Source organism: Nerophis ophidion, linkage group LG10 (genome assembly GCF_033978795.1).
Source record: "Nerophis ophidion isolate RoL-2023_Sa linkage group LG10, RoL_Noph_v1.0, whole genome shotgun sequence".
Taxonomy (NCBI): Eukaryota; Metazoa; Chordata; class Actinopteri; order Syngnathiformes; family Syngnathidae; genus Nerophis; species Nerophis ophidion.
In genome coordinates, this window is record NC_084620.1 from 4,050,079 (window position 1) to 4,077,293 (window position 27,215).

Below are 27,215 nucleotides of genomic sequence, written 5' to 3' on the forward strand. Positions count from 1 at the left end.
AATAAGCAGGGGCGTCCATGATAACGTTGCTTGGATGACAACATATGTTGCTCCAAAACCTATATGGACCTTTCAGCATTAATGGTGCCTTCACAGACGTGTAAGTTACCCATGCCTTGGGCACTAATACACCCCCATACCATCACAGATGCGGGCTTTCGAACTTTGCGCCTATAACAATCCGGATGGTTTTTTTCCTCTTTGTTCTGGAGGACACCATGTCCTCTGTTTCCAAATATAATTTGAAATGTGGACTCGTCAGACCACAGAACACTTTTCCACTTTGCATCAGTCCATCTTAGATGATCTCGAGCCCAGCAAAGCCGGCGGTGTTTCTGGGTATTGTTAATAAATGGGTTTTGCTTTGCATAGTAGAGTTTTAACTTGCACTTACAGATGTAGCGACCAACTGTAGTTACTGACAGTGGTTTTCTGAAGTGTTCCTGAGCCCATGTGGTGATATCCTGTACACACTGATTTCGGTTTTTGATGCAGTACCACCTGAGTGATCAAAGGTCCTTAATATCATCGCTTACGTGCAGTGATTTCTCATGATTCTCTGAACCTTTTGATGATTTTACGGACCGTAGATGGTAAAATCCCTAAATTCCTTGCAATAGCTTGTTGAGAAATGTTGTTCTAAAACTGTTCGACAATTTGCTTACAAAGTGGTGACCCTCGCCCCATTCTTGTTTATGAATTACTTAGCATTTCATGGAAGCTGCTTTTATACCCAATCATGGCACCCACCTGTTACCAATCAGCCTGCATTCCTGTGGGATGTTCCAAATAAGTGTTTGATGAGCATTCCTCAACTTTATCAGTATTTATTGCCACCTTTCCCAAATTCTTTGTCACGTGTTGCTGGCATCAAATTCTAAAGTTAACGATTATTTGCAAACAAAAAAATGTTTATCAGTTTCAACATCAAATATGTTGTCTTTGTAGCATATTCAACTGAATATGGCTTGAAAATGATTTGCAAATCATTGTATTCTGTTTATATTTACATCTAACACAATTTCCCAACTCAAATGTGTGTAAGAGGGAAACATCAAAGGACTCAAAGGACAATAAAGACATTAAAAGATCAGAGCTGATGCAACCAGACATTTCTACATACAGCTATGACTAAAAAGTCAAAGAAACAGAAAAAAATGGGCTATATGTAAGTCACCTGGGAGGAGCTTGTTGCCAGGACAAGTCCGGACAAGGTGGTGAGGTTCCGAGGCGTCTGCAGGTCAGCGGGCAGCAAGGTGTGACACATGACGATGTGACCGCGCAGGACGGCACTCAAGTCTTCTTTGTGCTTGTCCAACATCAAACGTTTCATCTGCCAGGACGCCGCACGTCAGCTCAATGCTAACGTGCTAACTTGTCACAAGTTCCCAGAACATTCCTTACCCTGCCTGGCCCATTTTTGTCCGCTATGTAGGCGGAGGTGCTCGGAGCAAATACGGTGAACGGGCCGCGACCTTTTAGCGATACTTCTACCAACTGCAAGCAGAGTCGAGCGGTCACATGAACGTTAGCTGACGCGGCGGAGACACGGTCACTCACCATCAGGCCCAGGTAAAAATCTTGCAGATGTCTGCTCAGAATTTCCTGCAGAGAGTCGCCACATAAAGGAAGAAGGGGCTTTTAATTTGAAATTGAGGCCACGGGGTGACTGCTCACCTTGCCGACGGTGCCTTTGCAGGTCAAACCATCGCCGATGAAGTTATTGGCACACGTGCACACGCGGACCCCGGGGCCTGTCATGTTACAGCTGGCGTACTGGTGACAGCCGCCCTTTTTCTGCAAACACAAGCGTGCCAAATATTGTCACCACTTTCCCACATCATACTTGCCAACCTTGAGACCTCCAAATTCAGGAGATGGGTGTGGTCGGGGATGTTGGGGGTGGGGTTTGGTGGTAGGGGGGGTGTGTATTGTAGTGTCCCGGAAGAGTTTGTGCGGCAAGGGGTTCTGGGTATTTGTTCTGTTGTGTTTATGTTGTGTTACGGTGCGGATGTTCTCCCGAAATGTGTTTGTCATTTTTGTTTGGTGTGGGTTCACAGTGTGGCCCATATTTGTAACAGTGTTAAAGTTGTTTATACGGCCACCCTCAGTGTGACCTGTATAGCTGTTGACCAAGTATGCGTTGCATTCACTTATGAGTGTGTGAAAGCCGCATATATTATGTGACTGGGCTGGCACTCTGTTTGTATAGAGGAAAAGCGGACGATTGATTGATTGATACTTTTATTAGTAGAGTGCACAGTTCAGTACATATTCCGTACAATTGAACACTAAATGGTGACACCCGAATAAGTTTTTCAACTTGTTTTAGTCTGGGTCCACGTTAATCAATTCATGGTACAGGTTGTAGAGGACGCTAAAGGCAGTGCCTTTAGGGCACGCCCCCAATATTGTTGTCCGGGTGGAAATTGGGAAAAATTCGGGAGAATGGTTGCCCCGGGAGATTTTCGGGAGGAGCACTGAAATTGAGGAGTCTCGCGGGAATATCGGGAGGGTTGGCAAGTATGTCCCACGTACCTTTTGACACAAGTTGACCGCCGTGCAGCTGCGTCCGTCTCCCGCGTAGCCGTCCATGCAGCGGCAAGACGTCTGACGGGTTGACCACAGCCACAGTAAAAACACGCAAACATGAACACGCAACGCCGAATAAAAAGACACTTTACTTTGTTTGGGCCCGTGTGCACGCAATCAGCGTTGGCATGGCAACCGCCGTTTTCTTCCAGGCACGGATTTATCCCTGCAAATCACACAACTTTGTTTTTTAGACATCTAACGACACAGCAGCTCTGTGTTGCTCCGAAAAAGACAATTGAATGAATGAATGAATGAATGGAGTGGTTATTTTGTTCACTGACCTATACAAACCAGTCCATCGCCAGCGTAGCCTTGGTTACACGCACACGTACGTTGGCCGGGTCGAGTTCGTTTACAAACCGCAAACAAACTGCAGCCACCGTTATCTTGCACACACGCATCTTTTGCTACACACACACAAACGCACACATTTTTGTCAGTAAAGTATAAACATATAAAATAAATTAATTATTCAGCAGTCGTTTGTAGTGTTTACCTTGACAGAAAGTTCCATTTCCCTGAAAGCCGGCGGCACACACACATTCTGATCCGGACGGTCGGAGCACACAACTATCAGAGTGTGAGATTGTGTGTTACAGACTTAGTTACAGTATAATGTGTTTTAAAGGGGAACATTATCACCAGACCTATGTAAGCGTCAATATATACCTTGATATTGCAGAAAAAAAGACCATATATTTTTTTAACCGCTTTCCGAACTCTAAATGGGTGAATTTTGGCAAATTAAACGCCTTTCTGTTTATCCCTCTCCGAGCGACGACGTCAGAACGTGACGTCACATCGGTACTCAACGCCATTTTTCCCTACACATCAGACGCATCGAGTTAAATCAGCTCTGTTATTTTCCGTTTTTTCGACTGGTACCTTGGAGACATCATGCCTCGTCGGTGTGTTGTCGGAGGGTGTAACAACACGATCAGGGACGGATTCAAGTTGATTTACGTAGAATGTGCATCGATTAGCACGGCATGCTAATCGATGCTAACATGCTATTTAGGCTAGCTGTGTGTACATATTGCAGCATTATGCCTCATTTGTAGCTATTTTTACATCTAGCCTTTCCCTCCATCCACATTTAATGCCAAACAAACACTTAACAATCGACAGATTTAAGTTGCTCCAGTGTCAAGAGATGCAAAAGTCCCCCGTTTGTTTTTTTACCGGCGATACTACGACAGAGATGGCAGAGAGATGGCAAAAATGTCTGGATATCCTGCGACACTCAAAGCAGATGCATTTCCAACGATAAAGTCAACTAAATCACAAAGGTGAGTGTTGTTGACTTATGTGCTAATCAGACATATTTGGTCGCGGCATGACTACCAGCTAATCGATGGTAACATGCTATTTAGGCTACCTGTATGTACATTTGAAACTATATTTACATCCAGCGTTTCCTTCTACCCACATTTAATGCGAAACAAACACTTACCAATCGACGGATTTAAGTTGATCCAGTGTCAATGCGAAAGTCCTAATCGGTTGGTCTGCACATTTTACCGGCGATGCTAACGCAAAGATGGCCGTATAGCATCAATAGCTATTCGTTCAATAGCTTCAGTTTCTTCTTCAATTTCGTTTTCGCTATCTGCCTCCATACTCCAACCATCTGTTCCAATCAATGAGTAATCTGTTGAATCGCTTGAGCCGCTGAAATCCGAGTCTGAATCCGAGCTAATTTCGCTATATCTTGCTGTGCTATTCGCCATTGTTTGTATTAAAATCGCTATGTGACGTCACAGGGAAATGGACAGTGGCTTAAGCAAATAGCGAAAATCAAGCACTTTAAAGCTTTTTTTAGGGATATTCCGGGACGGGTAAAATTTAGAAAAAATTTTTGAAAAATAAAATAAGCCACTGGGAACTGATTTTTATTGTTTTTTTGAGATAATGTTCCCCTTTAAAGATATCTTACTGACAGGATGCAGTGTGTCTCCCATAACAATGTGACCTCAGACTGTTAAGGTAACGTGTGGAGTTCCCTAGGGTTCGGTCCTTGGCCCTGCACTTTTCAGCATCTACATGCTGTCGCTAGGTGACATCATACGCAAATAAGGTGTTAGCTTTCACTGTTATGCTGATGACACCCAACTCTACATGCCCCTAAAGCTGCTGATGACACCCAACTCTACATGCCCCTAAAGCTGCTGATGACACCCAACTCTACATGCCCCTAAAGCTGCTGATGACACCCAACTCTACATGCCCCTAAAGCTGACCAACACACCGGATTGTAGTCAGCTGGAGGCGTGTCTTAATGAAATCAAACAATGGATTTCCGCCAACTTTTTGCAACTCGACGCCAAAAAAACGGAAATGCTGATTATCGGTCCTGCTAGACACCAAACTCTATTTAATAATACAACTTTAACGTTTGACAACCAAACAATTAAACAAGGCGACTCGGTAAAGAATCTGGGTATTATCTTCGACCCAACTCTCTCGTTAGAGTCATACATTAAAAGCGTTACTAAAACGGCCTTCTTTCATCGCCGTAAAACCGCTAAAATTCGCTCCATTCTGTCCACTAAAGACGCTGAGATCATTATCCATGCGTTTGTTACGTCTCGTCTCGATTACTGTAACGTATTATTTTGGGGTCTCCCCATGTCTAGCATTAAAAGATTACAGTTGGTACAAAATGCGGCTGCTAGACTTTTGACAAGAACAAGAAAGTTTGATCACATTACGCCTGTACTTTATATACCTTTATATACATATATACATACATATATACTGTATATACCTTTATATACATATATACATACATATATACCTATACTGTATATACCTTTATATATATATATACATACATATATACCTATACTGTATATACCTTTATATACATATATACATACATATATACCTATACTGTATATACCTTTATATACATATATACATACATATATACCTATACTGTATATACCTTTATATACATACATATATACCTATACTGTATATACCTTTATATACATATATACATACATATATACCTATACTGGCTCACCTGAACTGGCTTCCTGTGCACTTAAGATGTGACTTTAAGGTTTTACTACTTACGTATAAAATACTACACGGTCTAGTTCCAGCCTATCTTGTACCGTATGTCCCAGCAATAAATATGCGTTCAAACGACTCTGGCTTATTAGTGATTCCCGAAGCCCAAAAAAAGTCTGCGGGATATAGAGCGTTTTCCGTTCGGGCTCCAGTACTCTGGAATGCCCTCCCGGTAACAGTTCGAGATGCCACCTCAGTAGAAGCATTTAAGTCTCATCTTAACTCATTTGTATACTCTACCCTTTAAATAGACCCCCTTTTTAGACCAGTTGATCTGCCGTTTCTTTTCTTTTTCTCCTATGTCCCCCCTTCCCTAATGGAGGGGTCCGGTCCGGTGGCCATGGATGAAGAACTGGCTGTCCAGAGTCGGGACACAGGATGGAGCGCTCGCCTGTGTATCGGTTGGGGACATCTCTGCGCTGCTGATCCGCGTCCGCTTGGGATGGTTTCCTGCTGGCTCCACTTTGGACGGGACTCTTGCTACTATATTGGATTCACTTTGGTCTGGATTCTCACGGTTGTGTTGGATCCATTATGGATTGGACTTTCACAATATCATCCACTCGACATCCATTGCTTTTGGTCCCCTGGGGCCGGGGGTTGCCCACATATGCAGTCCTCTCCAAGGTTTCTCATAGTCATCATTGTCGACGTCCCACTGGGGTGAATTTTTCCTTGCCCTTATGTGGGCTCTACCGAGGATGTCGTTGTGGTTTGTGCAGCCCTTTGAGACACTTGTGATTTAGGGCTATATAAATAAACATTGATTGATTGATTGATTACAGTGTGTGTTACTCTGTATTTGTGTGTTACAGTTTGTGTGACACAATGTGCTACAGTTTTTGTTAGTTTGCTACAATGTGTGTTAAAGAGAAAGTTACAGTGTGTCTGCGTTTGAATGTGTGACAGTGTGTGTTTCAGAGTGTCTTCATGTGTGTGTTACAGCGTGTCATTGTGTGTGTGAGACACAGTGTTACAGAGTACGTTACAGTGATGTGTCACAGTGTGACGTGTGTGTTACAGTGTTGAAGTGCATTACAGTGTGTGTGACATTGTGTTACACTGTCTTTGACAGTATGGGCTCCTGCGAGGATGTCGTTGTGGTTTGTGTTGTGGTTTGTCCAGCCCTTTGAGACACTAGTGATTTAGGGCTATATAAATAATCATTGATTGATTGATTGATTGATTGATTGATGTGTTAGAACAGTGGGTCCAAACCGTTTTTCCAACATGTTTTAAGAAAAAAATCTTGCAAGTGCAAAAATTCTGAATCATAGAGGTTGTGCACACACAACATATCTTTGGGTGAACGTCCAGCCCGTTTTCCAGGCACGTTTCTTTCCACTCCACCACACCACGTTGTGGTGAAGAAGGAGCTGAGCCGGAAGGGAAAACTCTCAATTTACCGGTCGATCTATGTTCCCATCCTTCCCTATGGTCATGAGCTTTGGGTCATGACCGAAAGGATAAGATCACGGGTACAAGCGGCCCAAATGGGTTTCCTCCGCCGTGTGGCGGGTCTCTCCCTTAGAGATAGGGTGAGAAGCTCTGTCATCCGGGAGGAACTCAAAGTAAAGCTGCTGCTCCTCCACATGGAGAGGAGCCAGATGAGGTGGTTCGGGCATCTGGTCAGGATGCCACCCGAACGCCTCCCTAGGGATGTGTTTAGGGCACATCCGACCGGTAGGAGGCCACGGGGAAGACCCAGGACACGTTGGGAAGACTATGTCTCCCGGCTGGCCTGGGAACGCCTCAGGATCCCCCGGGAAGAGCCGGACAAAGTGGCTGGGGAGAGGGAAGTCTGGGCTTCCCTGCTTAGGCTGTCACCCCCGCGACCCGACCTTGGATAAGTGGAATAAGATGGATGGATGGATGGAAGGTTTCTTTCCACCAGAATGTCCTCTGTTTTCAGGTCATTTCTGTCGTGCTGTGCATGTCGGTTTACACTGTTTTCATCTGTGCAATGTTTCCTTGTTTGCAAGTTTTCTGCCGCTTTTCCATGCAACAACACTGTCCTTATGTGTTTGGGCAATGCTTACTAAAGATGACTAAAGTGTTCTTACACTTCCACTTTCAACTATTTAGATGTATTCAGTGTTTGTTGTGTAATTCTATTATAGTGCCAAAAAGTTGTGAGCGAAAAGATCATGCAAGTGCAAACATTTTTTTGCTCGCACGGTCACATCGAGGAACCGCCTGTGGGCTTAGACCCCTGTTCTTCGAACATAGTGACTCCCCGGGAGCCCGTGTACTACTATTGGTACCCGTACTACAGTTTGAGAATAACTGTTAGAGAGCATACAGGCTTGTGTGTTACATTGTGTTACAGTATGTGTTAGAGAAGGGGTGTCAAATTCATTCTAGATGGGGGGCCACATGGAGAAAAATCCACTCCCAATTGGGAGTAGATTACGGCACGATAACTTAAAGGCCTACTGAAATTAGATTTTCTTATTTAAACAGGGATAGCAGGTCCATTCTATGTGTCATACTTGATCATTTTGCGATATTGCCATATTTTTGCTGATAGGATTTAGTAGAGAACATCCACGATAAAGTTCGCAACTTTTGGTCGCTAATAAAAAAGCCTTGCCTGTACCGGAAGTAGCAGACGATATGCGCGTGGCGTCACTGGTTGTGGAGCTCCTCACATCCTCACATTGTTTACAGTCATGGCCACCAGCAGTGAGAGCAATTCGGACCGAGAAAGCGACTATTTCCCCATTAATTTGAGCAAGGATGAAAGATTCGTGGATGAGGAAAGTGAGAGTGAAGGTCTAGGAAAAAAAAAAACTAGACGGCAGAGCGATTCAGATGTTATTAGACAAATTTACCAGGGTAATTCTCGAAAATCTCTTATCTGCTTATTGTGTTACTAGTGTTTTAGCGTTTTAATGAAAGTCGGAGGGGTCTGGCCACAGGTGTGGTGACCGCCAGTGTCTCTGAGGGAAGCCACGTTTGTCGACGAGGCGAAGCGAAGGCAGCCGTCGGGGCCGGGCTGGGATAATTTTTTTCCCCCTCCTGCTCGGTGGAAGCACGAGGAACGACGCAAGCTCTCCGCTCATGTTTACGGTAAGAGCCGACTTATTACCACCATTTTCTCACCGAAACCTGCCGGTTGACGTGTGGTAGGGAACCATGTTTGCTTGACCGCTCTGTTCCGTAGTAAAGCTTCACCGTCATCTTTCAAGAATGTAAACAAGGAAACACCGGCTGTGTTTGTGTTGCTAAAGGCGGCCGCAATACACCGCTTCCCACCTACATCTTTCTTCTTTGACATCTCCATTATTAATTGAACAAATTGCAAAAGATTCAGCAACACAGATGTCCGGAATACTGTCTAATTATGCGATTAAAGCAGACTACTTATAGCTGGGACCAGGGCTGGAACAAAATGTCTGCAACAATCCGTGACGTCACGCGCACGCGTCATCATACCGCACCGTTTTCAACAGGATACTCCGCGGGGAATTTAAAACTGCAATTTAGTAAACTAAAGCGGCCGTATTGGCATGTGTTGCAATGTTAATATTTCATCATTGATATATAAACTATCAGACTGCGTGGTCGCTAGTAGTGGGTTTCAGTAGGCCTTTAAAAGTAAAGACAAGTTCAGCTTGTCTTTGTTTAAAAATATAACAAGCTCATTTTAAAATTGTACAAATCATAATGTTGTTGTTTTTTTTTTTTTTACAAGTGCCTGTTTCGGTTAATAGTATACATACTTTATTTCTCGTTATTTATATTTTCTGAATAAATTATGTGATAATGTCAGTCAACTCATTGGTGTTAATTTTCAATCTATCAAGACAAAAAAATTATATCATGTATATTATTTATGTAGTTTGATCATTTTCTCAACATGAGTATTAGTAGCATCATCGACAAAGATACAAATAATTGCTAATGCGAACTCATCCCTTAGGCTGGATAAAACCTGTTTGGAATGATGACGTGTGTTTGTGACGTTATTGGTTGGAGGGGACATATCAGCCCAGCACCACTTGCGGCTAAAAGTCGTCTCTTTTCATCGCATAATTACACAGTAATTTGGACATCTGTGTTGCTGGATCTTTTGCAATTTGTTCAATTAATAATGGAGACTATAAAGAACAATGCTGTTGGTGGAAAGCGGTGGATTGCAGCTGCCTTTAGCACCGAAACACAGCCGGTGTTTCTTTGTTTGTTGTGACGTTTTAACACAGAGCGGTCAAACGAACATGTTTCTCTACGTCAAACAGCATGTTTTTGGATGGGAAAATTGTGACATATATCTTACCGGAGACGTCAGTGGATTATGCCTCCTCCTGTAGTAGCTGTCAAAAAAGGCTGCTGTGAGCTTGGCTCCTGGGCTTTTCTCTGAGACACTGGCGTGTTCACTGCAGCCTTTGAGGTATGTCTTTACAATCTCACTAAAACACTATTAAAACAATAAGCCAAATTATCCTAGTAAATGTGTCTAATTACATCTGAAACGCTCACACTGCTGCCGCTTTTTATTTTTTTATTTTATTTTTCTAGTCCTTCACTATCAATATCCTCATCCACGAATCTTTCATCCTCGCTCAAATTAATGGGGCAATTGTCGCTTTCTCGGTCCGAATTGCTCTTACTGCTGGTGGCTCACATTATAAACAATGGGAGGATGTGAGGAGCCCTCACACCGGTGATGTCATGCGCACATACTTCTGGTAACGGCAAGGCTTTTTATTAGCGACCAAAAGTGGCGAACTTTATCGTGGATGTTCTCTACTAAATCCTTTCAGCAAAAATATGGCAATATCGCGAAATGATCAAGTATGACACATAGAATGGACCTGCTATCCCCGTTTAACCTTCGTCTTGTGTTAGGGTCGGCACCGACCCGTTTTAGTTTTTAAATGCATAAAAACACCACATACATTTCTTTTTTTGCATCAAAGCTTTTTGACTTGGTCAGGAACCTCTTTGTCAACAAAATAAAACATTTAAATTTTTTTCACTAAATTATAAAATGCTCTGGTAGAAATTACGCCCTTGGGGTTGTTAGGGTCGGTTTCGACCCGGTTATAAAAATAAGATGATAAAGCAATGATAAGAGCCAAAACTGAACACACTGACAGCCAGCTCCTCTCCCAATCATGTGAGCTTTAGTGGATTCTCATTTTACCTTGTTATCCTGTACAAAAACAAACAAAAGACGGACACTAAAAGTGTCACTTTTTGCCACTCTGATTTTGTTTTTTTATCAGTTTTGGAACTAGTAATCTATTTCTCTTGGTTTCATTCGCTTGATTGGTTGTTTGTTTGATGTTGGATTTCTGTTGCTGAAAAAAATACTTTTTAGCCTTTTTCTTGAAGTAAATATATATGGGTCGAAATTGACCCGTAACACCATAGATGTTACTATAGTTAAAATTCTTAAAATGAAAAAATAAACAAAACACATTTATTTAAGAGATGTGTTCTAATACCCCTTAGTAATAGTTAGGTAACACAACAACCTTTTTTTATTCATATGAGGTTCGTTTTACCATTTTTAAAAATTGAAATCGAGGGGTATACTGACAAAATGAGGCCCAATGGCCCAAACCAAAAATATTAAAACCAATATTTTCAAGGATAAGGAAGCCTAACAAGGTAGAGATGAGAAACAAATTGGATGATAGATAATTGTTTTTAGTGTATTTTACAGCTGATTTAAAACATGGGTCAAAACCGACCCGTTAACATAAGAGATGGTAACAGAAAGCTAACACAAGAGGAAGGTTAAATAAGAAAATCTCATTAAAGTGTTTGTGACAGTGTCTTAGTGTTACAGAGTATATTAGAGTGTGTGTCGTTACATGAGGTCCTTCCTTGTCCTTTTTTAACACGAGAATGTGGACTCACTTGGCACTGGTGTGACACAAGACGGAACCACAAAGCTCTTCTGTGGACAAAATCTCTGAAATCATAAAACATGTTGGATTTTTTTTTTTTTTTTTTTTTACAAACATCAAGTTTTTACTTTGAAAACAGTATCATTACTTATTGCAACTTCATTTTGCAAATTGATTTCCTACCTTCGGCACAGAGAACACCCCGCCAGCCGGGGTCGCACTCACACGTCCCATCGCCCTTAGGCCCGTCGTTACAGCGGCCATTTAGACAGCGGCAGACTGCGGAAGAAAACACGTTGTCGTCACATTGTTGTCGTATGCGGTGGTTTGCGTCGTCTCCGTCCGTGTCAGAGTCACCCTGGTCGCAGTGGATGCCGTATATCCCGCTTTGGCACATCTCACAAGCCGTTCCCAAAAAGCCTTCGTTGCAGCGACACAGTCCGGTTCCGTTGATTCCGTCCGAACAAACGCCATTACCCAAGCAGGGTTGACCTTTGACTCCAGGACAGGCCTCGCAGTGCGGGCCGTAAAATCCTTCGCAACACGCGTGCTCCTGAAACACCGCAAGTCAGCAACTGCTTGCAGAACCCAACTTGAGGCAGGACTTACGATTTGCGTTTTTAAGCACGTGGCACGACAACCGATGGTGAGCAGTCGCTCGCCCTCGAAGGAGCGTGCGAACATGCACTTCTTCCTCTTGGACTTTGTCTGCAACACAACATGTTGGCAAACTTCAAAGTCCGCTTGGTGCCGTGACAAAAGTCCAAACATCCGAGGCTCACGTCTGGAGTGCTGTCAGACGGACAAACGTCCCCGCGTGGGAAGAGACAGTCCACACAGGAACCCTACACAGAACACACCAGAACATCTCAGGCCTTCATAAGACAAATGTTGTCAAAGTGACGGCTTTACCTTCACTTTGAGCTGTTGGATTTCGTCGCAGCGGTTCCGCTCGACTGTCAGAACCGCCGAGAGGATGTGAACGACTCCTTTAGTCCCGCTCAGGATGTTTGATGTGTTGATGGGAGCCTCGTTGACAAACAGCTGCAGGAAGTACATTTATTTGTCCTTCACATTAAAGGCCTACTGAAAGCCACTACTAGCGACCACGCAGTCTGATAGTTTATACATCAATGATGAAATATTAACATTGCAACACATGTCAATACAGCCTTTTTAGTTTACTAAATTGCAATTTTAAATTTCCCGGGAGTTTCTTCTTGAAAACGTTGTGTAATGATGACGTGTACGCAAGACGTCACAGGTTTTTAGGAAGTATGAGCGCTACGCACACACACACAGCTAAAAGTCGTCTGCTTCAACCGCATAATAACACAGTTTTTTGGAGATGTGTGTTGCTGAATCTTTTGCAATTTGTTGAATTAATATTGGAGAAGTCAAAGTAGAAAGATGGAGTTGGGAAGCTTTAGCCTTTAGTCACACAAACACACGGTGATTCCTTGTTTAAAATTCCTGGAGGTGAAACTTTACTATGGATCAAGCAAACATGGATCCCGATGGAATGTCAACCCGCAGGTTTCGGTGAGAAAATTGTGGTTAAAAAGTCGCTTCTTACCGGAGAAAAGCTGAGCTTGTGCCGTCCATGCAGCTGCCGTCGACTCCCCTGAGACACTGGCGTCAACACACCCGTGGACACACCCCTCCGACTATCAGGTACTGTTTAACTCACTAAAACACTAGCAACACAATAGAAAGATAAGGGATTTCCCAGAATTATCCTAGTAAATGTGTCTAAAAACATCGAAATCCGTCCCAATGCAATCGCGTTTTTTTTTTCTAGTCTGGCGCTATCAATATCCTCAAACAAAAATCTTTCATCCTCGATCAAATTAGTGGGGAAATTGTCGTTTTCTCGGTCCGAATAGCACTTTTTGTTGGAGGCTCCCATTAAAATCAATGTGAATATGTGAGGAGCCATCAACATGTGACGTCATCGTCTGCAACTTCCGGTAGAGGCAGGGCTTTTCTCTTAGCACCGAAAGTTGCGAACTTTATCGTGGATGTTCTCTACTAAATCCTTTCAGCAAAAATATGGCAATATTGCGAAATGATCAAGTATGACACATAAAATGGACCTGCTATCCCCTTTTAAATAAAAAAATATCATTTCAGTAGGCTTTTAAGACAGCACAGCAAGAAAGAACATTTGAAATGAAAAACAAAATAAAATGACCGTACTTCCTTGAATTGCCGCAGGGCATATAGTATGCGCCTGCCTTGAATTACTGCTGGGTCAAACTCGCTTCCCGAAATAATTAGCACATGCTTAGTATTACCGCCGGGTCAAACTCGTGACGTCACGAGTGACACTTCCCCTGTCATCATTTTCAAAATGGAGGAGGCTGATTTCAATTTGGGAATTTGAAATCGCATAAAGGGAAGAAGATTAAGAGCTATTCAGTAGGATTTAAGGTCCAAGCTATTGAATACCGGTATGCTAAAAAGAACTGTAAGCAGCTAAATACACAAACAGTTAAAACAGTTGACACTTTTAAATACCTGGGCGTAACTTTGGACAATAAACTTACCTTTGATCAGCACACCACGGACATTCAAAAAAGAAGTCAACAAAGTCTGTCAGCCATCGGAAAACTTAAAAGACTATACGTTGCACCTCATATCCTGTTATTACTCTGCCAAAGCATTGGTCAACCCATCCTTCTGTACTGTTCCACATATTTTTTCACCATGCTTTCTGTAACCAAACTTGCGACCAAACTCACATGCATTACAAACATAGCAGCTAAAATCATCGGCCTACCCACACACAACATTTCAGATTTAAACCACAGGTCCATCATTCGACTGGCAAACACAATAGTCCAGGATATTAGTCACCCACTACACAAATACATAATCCCACTACCATCAGGGCGCAGGTACAGAACCATCAAATTCCGGAGGCTCCGCCTCAGGAAAAGCCTTATCCCTGCAGCTATAGCCGCCCTTAACAGCAGGCCCGGCCGACCCGTCTGATAAAGCCTGTAAATGTGTTGGTCATGTATGATGTATTTTTGTTATTTTTGTTTTGTGATGTGTAATGTCTGTATGTTTAAATGTACGGCAGTGAAAATTAATTTCCCCAACGGGGACCAATAAACCTGAATCTAAATATAAAATCTATGTTTTATTGATATACCTGTGGAGCCGACGGTCTGACAGACAGGCAGGGGACACTGGAGCCCAGCCCAAGCTGGCGGCGAGGAGACGGTGAGCGAGCGGAGAGGAGGAGCGGAAGAGCGACCTGGACTGAGTTTTTTTTTTAAAAACAAAGTCAAACTGCTCGAGCCATGTCCTTTCTTGGTGGTCCTGGGAACCCACAAGACGACGGCTTAAGACCGTCACAATACCGTAGCTGCGTCTGTCGAATATGAGTAATTAATTGACTCCCACCTCCTGGTGGTAGAGGGCACTAGTAATCTTTTTTGCGACTATTCGGCTGCAGAAGAAGTGAAATGAGTGAAGTGATATGTGCTGGAGGAGGTAATAAAGGAAGATCTCCATCGAGACGGAGAGACTTTCAAAACTGAAGAAAGATAAGGAAGACTTCTATAAACAAGTTATCGATGATTTTGATCAGAAGGAGCTGGCAGGTGAAAAGAAACTTTCAAAATAAAAGCCTGCCAGATTGTTCTCTACTAGGGCTGCGAATATTTTGGTGTCCCACGACTCGATTCAATATCGATTCTTGGGGACGCGATTCGATTCGATTTTTTCGATTCAACGCGATTCTCGATTCAAAAACGGTATTTTTCCGATTCAAAACGATTCTGTATTCATTCAATACATAGGATTTCAGCAGGATCTACCCCAGTCTGCTAACATGCTAGCAGAGTAGTAGATTATTATTTTTAAAAAGATTTTATAATTGTAAAGGACAATGTTTTATCAACTGATTGCAATAATGTAAATGTGTTTTAACTATTAAACGAACCAAAAATATGATTTATTTTATCTTTGTGAAAATATTGGACACAGTGTGTTGTCAAGCTTGTGTAAGCCACTGTGACACTATTTTTATTTTTTTTTATTTTTATAAATGTCTAATTTTAATGTAGTTGAGGGATTTTTAATCACTGCTATGCTGAAATTATAACTAATATTGATACTGTTGTTGATAATATTCATTTTCGTTTGACTACTTTTGGTTTGTTCTGTGTGGTGTTTGTGTCTCCTCTCAATTGCTCTGTTTATTATAGTTCTGAGTGTTGCTGGGTCAGGTTTGGTTTTGGAATTGGGTTGCATTGTTATGGTATTGCTGTGTATTGTTTTGTTGGATTGATAAAAAAAATAAAAAATAAAATAAAAAAATCGAATAAAAAAAAAAAAAAGAGAATCGATTCTGAATCGCACAACTCCAGAATAGCGGTTCGTATTCGAATCGATTTTTTCCCATCCCGCTATTTTCTACTCTGCATCTGAGTCCCATTTTTGACCAAGCTTGACACTGGCTACTTAAGCAGCATCAGTGCTTTTGTAAAATATAGACGGTTTTGAACCACAAAGGATGTTCTGAAGATCAAAAAATTAATAATGAACAAATTTAACGTTAACAGACCTCGCTAATACAATCTCCCAAGTTAGTTGGCAAGTCATTTGACTTCAGTGGGATGTGTGAAAGGCTAAGCAGTAGCTCTGTGACACATGGCTAGCGTTGCCATGGCGATAGGTAAGACTGACCTTTCCGTCTCGAGGGAAGAAGCCCAGCTGGAAGCGGAATCCAAGCATGGTTTGTTTGTAGCCGCCAACCTGCAGGTCGGTCTTCAGCAGACGGTCCGACGCCACCAAGTGGTAACGAGTCATATTGATGTCCTGTAGACAGCGTTAGAAATAATAAACAATTTAATGGTTAAAGTGTTAAAATAAATAATACACAACACATAATTCAGAAGCATGCTTCTCGAGAACTTGGTCAAGTTTTTCATGAACAGGACTTTTACGTACCAGTGCCATGGCAGCCATTTTGCCAAGGTACTCTTTGATGGCGGCGTCGGTAGGGGCGAAGATTGTGAACTCTCCGGCCTGCTCTATCTCGTCTATCAGATTGTATTCCTGCACAGAAAAACGACAACACAACTTGAGTTGAACCCACAGCGTATCAAAGACCAAAGGCTGTCAAGTTCGTACGATTAGATAGGACGTGAAGAGCGAAAGTTCCAATCGCTGTCGTAACGTCGCCAGAAGGCCTTCGCTCAGCTTCCTGTCTGGAAGCAGAACCTGCAAGAAAAATGTCATTAAGCTGACGTTCAGTTCAGACGGAACATTAACAATACCTTGTTAAGCACGTGAATGATCCCATTGGTCGCAGCCAGGTCAGGTGTGGTGATGACAGCTCCGCCCACAGACGTCATCTGACGAAAAAAGCGTTACTTGATCAGACGAACAATCATTTCCTAAATCATCACTTCTTTCAAAGAATTCTGGTCGCACGACCAACTACATTTTTGTCGGGAAATTCGTAAACGTTAACACTTGCGACTCACCTCCTGGCTCGTTGAAACAGGAAGTGGTGTGTTGAGAAGCGTGGTGATGGAGGAAATGCTGCTGAGGCTGTTAAGTGGATGAACGCCGGCAATCATGTGATGTCTGCGAGCGACAAGTCAATCAAGTCACTAACAGAGAGGAAACCCTATGACAGTGGTTCTCAAATGAGGGGACGCGTACCCCTGGGGGTACTTGAAGGTATGCCAAGGGGTACGTGGGATTAAAAAAAACAAAATTATAAATAGCAAAAATTCAAAAATCCTTTATAAATATATTTATTGAATAATACTTCATTAAACAGTGAAAAGAAATGCAACAATGCAATATTCAGTGTTGACAGCAGTGTTAATTTTGACAGCAAAATTTGATTTAGTTTTAGTCACAGTCTTTTGACTAAAAGGTAATTTAGTTTTAGTCATAATTTTGTTATTTAAATTGTTTCAGTTTTAGTCTAGTTTTAGTTGACGAAATATCATAAGATTATAGTTGACGAAAACTACAGTAGATTTAGCCGACTAATATGTAAACTTTCCCTTCAATTTCTGAAAGTCAAAGCAAAACAGCCGGAAAATCACCGATACAAGTCGTATTTTGATGAAAATCATGTCTCAAATGTAGTATTTCAGGAGTAAGCCGTGTAATAAACGAGATAACGTGGAGTGAGTTGTATGTTGTGGAAAATGCTGACCTGGGTGTGGATTTCGGGCTGATTGGACTGTAAATGTCGCTTCAAGTTTGTTGTGTTTGTCCCTGTAATCCTCGCACTGCATTTCTTACACTGCCTCTTGTTATCTTTGACGTCAAATGTAAAATGTCCCCATATGTCCTCTCTCCTCTTCCTCCCCGGCGTTGCCATGTTGTCTTCTGCAGCACATTCCCGGGTCAGTCTCAAACGCAAACTACCTCTACGTAACTTCCTTACCACGTCGCTCTGATTGGTTCTCTTCCCAACTCCTCCCGCCTCTTCTTAACAAAATGAGTTCCGATTGGATCTCGTCTCTGTCAGACATTTTTATCTCGTTTTTATTGGTCAACGAAAATGTCAATACACCTCGTCATCGTCTTAATCCACGTAAATTATTTTTTATTTAGTTATTGTCTCGTTTTAGTCAGAAAAAAAAGGTCGTTGACGATAACTATGACGAAAATTTTTCGTCAACAAAATTATCACTGGTTGACAGCTAGAGTTTTTGTGTACATAAATATTGATGTTAAAGATTGATTTTTTTGTGAAGAAATGTTTAGAATTAAATTCATGAATCCAGATGGATCTCTATTACAATCCCCAAAGAGGGCACTTTAAATTGATGATTACTTCTATGTGTAGAAATCTTTATCAGGGACCGATGTCCCTTTGGGACTGAGGACCCCATGGAATTTCTAAGGTTTTATTATTCTTCTTCTTCTTTATTATTATTCCGCCGCCTCTTTGAGCTGTAATTTGACCCCCTTAACATGCTTCAAAACTGACCAAATTCGACACACACATCAGGACTGAAGAAAATTGCGATCTAATCAAAAAACCAAACCCTTAAACTCAAAATTGCGCTCTCGCGCCCCCTAGGAAAAAAACACAGAATAAACTGTCTCTAACTTCCAGTTGGAATGTCGTAGAAACATGAAACCTCAATGTCGGTCTCAGTTAGACCTATATTTCATACACTGACACTCCCCGGCTAAAATCAACAGGAAGTTTGCAATTCCCCCTTCAATGCAAAAGTTGGCTAAAAAAATGAGCAATATTTTGCACTGTTATATAATTTAATAAATCAGAGACTGATGACAGTGCTATATTTTACCTCTTTATCTCTTTTTTTCAACCAAAAATGCTTTGCTCTGATAAGGGGGTACTTAAATTAAAACTATTTTCACAGGGGGTACATCACTGAAAAAGGTTGAGAACCACTGAGCTAATAGACTCATCGAACAGACCTGATGAGACTTGGCAGGTTTCCCTTCGCCATCCAGAACTTTTTGTCCTCGGGAGACATTTTGGCAACCGCATCGGACGAAGGCAACAAGAGGGTAATGTTGTTCTCCGAGAGCGAAGGACTTAGACCCGCCTCCTGGCATAAAGAAAGACGTGTCAGGCTGAGTCTATCCTCAGCTTGGGAGGATTTCAAGTCACTCACGTTGATCAACTTGGAGAAGTCGGAAGCTTCCGGGAGCATCGTCAGTTCCTGGAAACAGCCGGAGATCAACAATGGGTGCAAAGGTCAAACACGCAAATCATGCTATCGTTGTAATCTGTCACCTGCTGAATGCTGCCGTAACACAAGCGACCGTTACCCGCGTAGCCCTCATCACACACGCATGTCCACTCGGATGAACTCAGCTGGCAGCTGGCCTGAGGACAAAGGCCACCTAGGTCACGTGGCACCTCTAACAAAATCAACATTGGCCCTGAGTGGACTCACCAGGAAGTGACAACCGCCGCTCTGGGTGACACACTGATTGACAACTTCACACTCACGACCGTTTCCTTGGTAACCGCCGTTGCATTTGCAGTTGTTCTGACAAATCACACCATTTAAAGGGGAACATTATTACAATTTCAGAAGGGTTGAAACCAATAAAAATCAGTTCCCAGTGGTTAATTTTATTTTTCGAAGTTTTTTTCAAAATTTTACTCATCATGGAATATCCCGAAAAAAGGCTTTAAAGTGCCTGATTTTCGCTATCTGTAAATCCACCGTCCATTTTCCTGTGACGTCACTGCGTGACGCCAATACAAACAAACATGGCGGATAGAACAGAAAGATAAAGCGACATTAGCTCGGATTCAGACTCGGATTTCAGCGGCTTAAGCGATTCAACAGATTACGCGTGTATTGAAACGGATGGTTGGAGTGTGGAGGCGGATAGCGAAAACAAAATGGAAGAAGAAACTGAAGCTATTGAGCGAACAGCTATTGAAGCTATTCGCTCAATAGCAATAGCTATAGCTATTGAAGCTTTTCGGCGATCGCCTTCTAACCAACGATTGCATCCTTTGACCACTGGAGCAACTTAAATCCGACGATTGGTATGTGTTTGTTTGGCATTAAATGTGGGTGGAGGGAAAGGCTGGATTCAAATATAGCTACAAATGTACATACAGCTAGCCTAAATAGCATGTTAGCATCGATTAGCTGGCAGTCATGCCGTGACCAAATATGTCTGATTAACACATAAGTCAATAACATCAACAAAACTCACTTCTGTGATTTCGTTGATTTTATCGTTGGAAATGCATCTGCTTTGAGTGTCGCAGGATATCCACACATCTCTGTCGTAGCATCGCTATTGTCGGTAAAATGTGCAGAACAAACAAGGGACTTTGGCATCTTTTGACACTGGTGCAACTTTTGTCGATTGGTATGTGTTTGTTTGGCATTAAATGTAGGTGGAGGGAAAGGCTGGATGCAAATATAGCTACAAACAAGGCATTACGATGCAATATGTACATACAGCTAGCCTAAATAGCATGTTAGCATCAATTAGCATGCCGTGCTAATCGATGCACACTCCACGTAAGACAACTTGAAACCGTCCCTGATCGTGTTACACCCTCCGACAACATACCGACGAGGCATGATGTCTACAAGGTACGGAAAACAGTCAAAAAAACGGAAAATAACAGAGCTGATTTGACTTGTGTGTGTAATGTGTTTGAGAAAATGGCGGATTGCTTCCCGTTGTAACGTCACGGGTGAAAGGTCATCGCTCCACAGCGAACAATTGAAAGGCGTTTAAATCGCCAAATTGACCCTTTTAGAGTTTTAGAGTTCGGAAATCGGTTAAAAAAACATATGGTCTTTTTTCTGCACCATCAAGGTATATATTGACGCTTACATAGGTCTGCTGATAATGTTCCCTTGATTTTTCCTGAACGACAACCATGATGCGTCGCCAAGGTTACCTGTCCAGGTCCCACATAGACGCAGGTGGCGTTGGGGTGACAGCCACCGTGGTCATCAGCATAACAGTTGTTGATTGGCTGACACTCGTCTTCATCTTCCTGCCATCCGGACAGACACTGGCAGGAGCGTGTGGCCGGGCCCGTCTTTACACACCTGGCCTGCAGGGGTCACAACAGCTGAGTACAACACAACAAAAAACAGGAATTTGTGTTTTTAACGAGAACCGTTAAATATGGTAAATGGGTTGTACTTGTATAGTGCTTTTCTAGCTTTTTTAAAGGCCTACTGAAATGAGATGTTCTTATTTAAACGGGGATAGCAGCTCCATTCTATGTGTCATACTTGATCATTTCGCGATATTGCCATATTTTTGCTGAAAGGATTTAGTAGAGAACATCGGCGATAAAGTTTGCAACTTTTGGTCGCTAATAAAAAAGCCTTGCCTTTACCGGAAGTAACAGACGATGACGTCACAAGTGTGAGGGCTCCTCACGTCCTCACATTGTTTTTAATGGGAGCCTCCAGCAGCAAGAGCTAATCGGACCGAGAAAACGACAATTTCCCCATTAATTTGAGCGAGGATGAAAGATTCGTGAATGATGTTATTGATAGCGAAGGACTAGAAAAAAAAAAAAAGGCGATTGCATTGGGACAGATTCAGATGTTTTTAAACACATTTACTAGGATAATTCTGGGAAATCCCTTATCTTTCTATTATGTTGCTAGTGTTTTAGTGAGATTAAATAGTACCTGATAGTCGGAGGGGTGTGTCCACGTGTGTCTTGAGGCCAGTGTCTGAGGGAAGTCACGGCAGATACAAGGACGGCGCAAACTCCACAGATCACCGGTAAGAGGCAACTTTTTACCACAATTTTCTCACCGAAACCTGCCAGTTGACAAGTGGTCGGGAACCATGTTTGCTTGACCGCTCTGATCCATAGTAAAGTTTCACCTTCGGGAATTTTAAACAAGGAATCACCGTGTGTTTGTGTGGCTTAAGCCTAAAGCTTCCCAACTCCATCTTTCTACTTTGACTTCTCCATTATCAATTGAAAAAAATTGCAAAAGATTCAGCAACACAGATGTCCAGAATACTGTCTAATTGGGCGATGAAAAGAGACGACTTTTAGCCGCAAATGGTGCTGCGCTAATATTTCCTGACAGTCCGTGACGTCATCATTCCGCGACGTTTTCAACAAGAAACTCCTCGGGAAATTTAAAATTGCAATTTAGTAAACTAAAAAGGCCGTATTGTCATGTGTTGCAATGTTAATATTTCATCATTGATATATAAACTATCAGACTGCGTGGTGGGTAGTAGTGGCTTTCAGTAGGCCTTTGAAGTTCTACTGAAATGAGATGTTCTTATTTAAACGGGGATAGCAGGTCCATTCTATGTGTCATACTTCATCATTTCGCGATATTGCCATATTTTTGCTGAATTGATGTAGTAGAGAACATCCACGATAAAGTTCGCAACTTTTGGTCGCGAACAGAAAAGCCCTGCCTTTACCGGAAGTAGCAGACGATGACGTCACATGTTGATGGCTCCTCACATATTCACATTGTTTTTAATGGGAGCCTCCAACAAAAACAGCTATTCGGACCGAGTAAACGACAATTTCCCCATTAATTTGAGCGAGGATGAAAGATTCGTGTTTGAGGATATTGATAGCGACGGACTAGAAAATTAAAAAAAATAAAAATAAAGTACAAAAAAAAAGACGGGATTGCATTGGGACGGATTAAGATGTTATTAGACACATTTACTAGGATAATTCTGGGAAATCCCTTATCTTTCTATTGTGTTGCTAGTGTTTTAGTGAGTTTAATAGTACCTGATAGTCGGAGGTGTGTGTCCACGGGTGTGTTGATGCCACACAGTGTCTCAGGGAAGTCGACGGCCGCTTTATGCACGGCACAAGCTCAGCTGATCTCCGGTAATAAGCGACTCTTTACCACAATTTTCTCACCGAAACCTGCTGGTTGACATTCGGTCGGGATCCATGTTCGCTTGACCGCTCTGATCCATAGTAAAGTTTCACCTCCGGGAATTTTAAACAAGGAATCACCGTGTGTTTGTGTGGCTAAAGGCTAAAGCTTCCCAACTCCATCTTTCTACTGTGACTTCTCCATTATTAATTGAACAAATTGCAAAATATTCAGCAACACAGATGTCCAAAATACTGTTTAATTGCGCGATGAAAAGAGACAACTTTTAGCCGCAAGTGGTGCTGCGCTAATAGCTCCTGACAGTCCGTGACGTCACGCGTACACGTCATCATTCCGCGAAGTTTTCAACAAGAAACTCCGCGGGAAATTTAAAATTGCAATTTAGTAAACTAAAGCGGCCGTATTGGCATGTGTTGCAATGTTAATATTTCATCATTGATATATAAACTATCAGACTGCGTGGTCGCTAGTAGTGGCTTTCAGTAGGCCTTTAAGGAACTCAAAGCGCTTTGACACTATTTCCACATTCACCCATTCACACACTAATGGCGGGAGCTGACATGCAAGGCTTTAACCACGAGCCATCAGGAGCAAGGGTGAAGTGTCTTGCTCATGGACACAACGGACACAACAAGGGTGAAATGTCTTGCTCATGGACACAAGGGTGAAGTGTCTTGCTCATGGACACAACGGACGTGACAAGGATGGTAGAAGGTGGGGATTGAACCAGGAACCCCCTGGTTGCTGGCCCAGCCACTCTTCCACCCACGCCACGCCGTCCCCAACAATACAAATCAAACCCCCGTCTTACATTCTCACTACAACCGCCTCGCAGTGGTGGAGCACACGGATCCGATTCCACACAAGTGATTCCATCGCCTTGGTATCCAGGTCGACAAACACACCTAAGACACAAAAGATAAGTGCTGTTGCATTGTGGGTAACGGAGAAAACTACTGGGCTCACTTACTTTGGGGTGCCCTGGCTGAAGTCGCAGTCGGCGTGGGCGTGGCAGAATTGGACCAGAGCTCCGCACGGCGCCGTCCTGCGTTCGCAGAAGCGACCCGTGAAACCCGAATGGCACGAGTCCGGCTTGCAGCGTCCGTCGGAGTCGGGTCGATTGTCGCACAGCCCGTGGATGCAAGGACACGCTGCGCAAACACACCTGAGCTGGCATCACTCCGACAACGAGCAAGAAGGATGCTGCTGAGGAACTCCACTCACTGGAGTCACAATCGGGTCCAAATTTGTTCAAGGCCGCGCAAAACTGACAACGAGAGCCTCTGAGGTTTGGCGGACAGCTGCATGTACCGTTTCCCTCCATGCCGTCGAAGCACTGAAACAATCATGTCCACGTTACTCACCTCACTTGGCAGCAGCCTTCTTTCTCAGTGCTGCTCAACAGGGCAGGTGAAAAATCAAGTTACCATGGTGACGAAAACAAACAAGGAAGTGCAGCCAGGAAACTTAAGGCAAAGGTTAGCAGAACATAATAACAAAAATAACATGACCCGGGCAGCGGATCATAACACCCACCCCTTCGCTTTAGTTTTATTTTTCTATTTGTCGCACTTTTTATTACTATGATTTTTTATTTAGCAATTTTTTTTAACTTTTTATTCAACCCCTTTTACCGTACTGCTTTTTGCACTATTTTGTTCAGCTCATTCATTGTTTATGTTCTTAGTTTGTTTCTGTTTCGGTTGCTCTATGCTTTTTTTTTTAACCTGTAAAGCATCCATCCATCCATTTCCTACCGCTTATTCCCTTTCGGGGTCGCGGGGGGCGCTGGCGCCTATCTCAGCTACAATCGGGCGGAAGGCGGGGTACACCCTGGACAAGTCGCCACCTCATCACAGGGCCAACACAGATAGACAGACAACATTCACACACTAGGGACCATTTAGTGTTGCCAATCAACCTATCCCCAGGTGCATGTCTTTGGAGGTGGGAGGGGCCTATCCCCAGGTGCATGTCTTTGGAGGTGGGAGGGGCCTATCCCCAGGTGCATGTCTTTGGAGGTGGGAGGGGCCTATCCCCAGGTGCATGTCTTTGGAGGTGGGAGGAAGCCGGAGTACCCGGAGGGAACCCACGCATTCACGGGGAGAACATGCAAACTCCACACAGAAAGATCCCGAGCCTGGATTTGAACCCAGGACTGCAGGACCTTCGTATTGTGAGGCAGACGCACTAACCCCTCTTCCACCGTGAAGCCCACCTGTAAAGCCCTTTGGTTCAATTTAAAAGTTGTTGTAAACGTGCTATATAAATAAAATTGACATGACTTGACTTGATTGCCAATCAGGGATGCCTTATATGCTTATTTTGTTTTATACCTTAACGCACCATTGCGTTCCCCGTGCTTCCTGTGTATGGTTACTTTTTGTGCACTTTCCTGCTGTACTATTCCTGTTGCATCTTCCCTAACAAAAGGGTTTTCATCTGAACTTTGCCTGGGGTCCAAAACAAAAAGAATAACCCCAAAAGGTGACAGAAAAATGTGGTATCCCCAGTACCAGCAGTGTTAGACGCCGACCTTTTACTGGCAGTTTTTCATTAACTAGATCAGTATTTTTCAACCACTGTGCCGCGGCACATTAGTGTACTGTGAGATATTGTTTGGTGTGCCGGGGGGAGATTATGTAATTTCACCTAATTGGGTTAAAAATATTTTTTGCAAACCAGTAATTATGATCCGCAAATGTGCCGTTGTTGAGTGTCTGTGCTGTCTTGAGCTTGGCAGAGTAACCATGTAATACTCTTCCATATCAGTAGGTGGCATCCGGTAGCTAATTTCTTCTTAGATGTCGGGGACGACGACAATGGTTTGCATGTAAAAAGGTATCTAATGCTTAAACCAAAAATAAACAAATGGCGAGTGCTGCTAAGGAAAGGCATAGAAGCTTAGGGATGGCTATGCAAAACTAAAACGGAACTGGCTGCAAAGTAAACAAAAAACAGAAAGCTGGAGGACAGCAAAAGACTGACAGTGTGGGGAGCAGACGGCGTCCACAAAGTACATCCATACATGACATGACAATCAACAACAAAATAGGAGCGCAAGACAAGAACTAAAACACTACACACAGGAAAACACCATAAAACTCAGCGTGATGTGACAAGTCGTGACCGTACTTTGAGACAAGAGCTATAGCGATGCATGCCCGGTTAGGGTTTAAAGCATGGGTGTCAAACTCTGGCCCGCGGGCAACATCAAATTAACATTAGAGCTGGCCCGCCGGTATTATACAGCATTCACCGCTAATACTCATACTTGCCAACCCTTCCGAATTTCACTATCCATCCCGGAAAACATTCTCCCGATTTCCACCCGGACAACAATATTGGGGGCGTGCCTTAAAGGCACTGCCTTTAGCGCCCTCTACAACCCGTCGTCACTTCCGCATTTCTTCCATACAAACAGCGTGCCGGCCCAGTCACATAATATATGCGGCTTCTACACACAGGTATGTGAATGCAATGCATACTTGGTCAACAGCCATACAGGTCACACTGAGGGAGACCGTATAAACAACTTTAACACTGTTACAAATATGCGCCAGACTGTGAACCCACACCAAAAAAGAATGACAAACACATTTCGGGAGAACATCCGCACCGTAACACAACATAAACACAACAGAACAGGTACCCAGAATCCCTTGCAGCAATAACTCTTCCGGGACGCTACAATATAAACCCCCCGCTACCAACAACCCCCCGCCCCCCAATTTATTTTCAAATTTATTAGCCTGAGGAAAAAGTTAATGTTGATTTTTACCTCAGAAGGCTGCAAATAGAAAAGAGGCATTTATTTTTTTATGAAAATTAAATAAATAAATAAATAAATGGGTTGTACTTGTATAGCGCTTTTTTACCTTTAAGGTACTCAAAGCGCTTTGACACTACTTCCACATTCACACACACATTCACACACTGATGGAGGGAGCTGCCATGCAAGGCGCCAACCAGCACCCATCAGGAGCAAGGGTGAAGTGTCTTGCTCAGGACACAACGGACGTGACGAAGTTGGTACTAGGTGGGGATTGAACCAGGGACCCTCGGGTTGCGCACGGCCACTCTCCCACTGCGCCACGCCGTATTGTATTTAATATGACTTTAATGTTTTTTTCGTTTGTTTTTTGAAGGTTGATTTTGCACTATTAAGTTATATAAGCGTTGCTTGTTCCATATTCAGTGTTAAAGCAAATCAGTGTAGCAAACTGAGAAATAATTATTGATATTTTATTATTATTATTATTATTTGAAACTGGATTTTGCATGTCACTATAAAGTTATGTAAGCCTTGCTTGTCCACCCC

General features: G+C 42.9%; 1 protein-coding gene across 2 annotated transcripts in view; it reads right to left on the reverse strand.

Annotated features, from left to right (window-relative positions):
• Positions 1 to 27,215, reverse strand: part of stab2 (stabilin 2) — a 57,573-nt gene that overhangs the window by 15,886 nt on the left and 14,472 nt on the right. For both annotated transcript variants that reach the window (XM_061912083.1, XM_061912082.1), the window contains exons 22-48: positions 24,119 to 24,230; positions 23,865 to 24,045; positions 23,706 to 23,799; positions 20,941 to 21,099; positions 19,457 to 19,552; positions 19,294 to 19,386; positions 19,172 to 19,219; positions 18,972 to 19,105; positions 17,039 to 17,141; positions 16,829 to 16,906; positions 16,683 to 16,772; positions 16,500 to 16,607; positions 16,236 to 16,367; positions 12,447 to 12,578; positions 12,317 to 12,379; positions 12,144 to 12,242; positions 11,892 to 12,087; positions 11,718 to 11,813; positions 11,545 to 11,599; positions 3,092 to 3,165; positions 2,877 to 3,002; positions 2,685 to 2,758; positions 2,539 to 2,610; positions 1,678 to 1,797; positions 1,561 to 1,605; positions 1,405 to 1,497; positions 1,178 to 1,333 (exon numbers count right to left, since the gene is read on the reverse strand). In XM_061912083.1, coding sequence (XP_061768067.1) covers positions 1,178 to 1,333; positions 1,405 to 1,497; positions 1,561 to 1,605; positions 1,678 to 1,797; positions 2,539 to 2,610; positions 2,685 to 2,758; positions 2,877 to 3,002; positions 3,092 to 3,165; positions 11,545 to 11,599; positions 11,718 to 11,813; positions 11,892 to 12,087; positions 12,144 to 12,242; positions 12,317 to 12,379; positions 12,447 to 12,578; positions 16,236 to 16,367; positions 16,500 to 16,607; positions 16,683 to 16,772; positions 16,829 to 16,906; positions 17,039 to 17,141; positions 18,972 to 19,105; positions 19,172 to 19,219; positions 19,294 to 19,386; positions 19,457 to 19,552; positions 20,941 to 21,099; positions 23,706 to 23,799; positions 23,865 to 24,045; positions 24,119 to 24,230 — 2,829 coding nt within the window. The remainder of the gene's footprint in view (positions 1 to 1,177; positions 1,334 to 1,404; positions 1,498 to 1,560; positions 1,606 to 1,677; positions 1,798 to 2,538; positions 2,611 to 2,684; positions 2,759 to 2,876; positions 3,003 to 3,091; positions 3,166 to 11,544; positions 11,600 to 11,717; positions 11,814 to 11,891; positions 12,088 to 12,143; positions 12,243 to 12,316; positions 12,380 to 12,446; positions 12,579 to 16,235; positions 16,368 to 16,499; positions 16,608 to 16,682; positions 16,773 to 16,828; positions 16,907 to 17,038; positions 17,142 to 18,971; positions 19,106 to 19,171; positions 19,220 to 19,293; positions 19,387 to 19,456; positions 19,553 to 20,940; positions 21,100 to 23,705; positions 23,800 to 23,864; positions 24,046 to 24,118; positions 24,231 to 27,215) is intronic.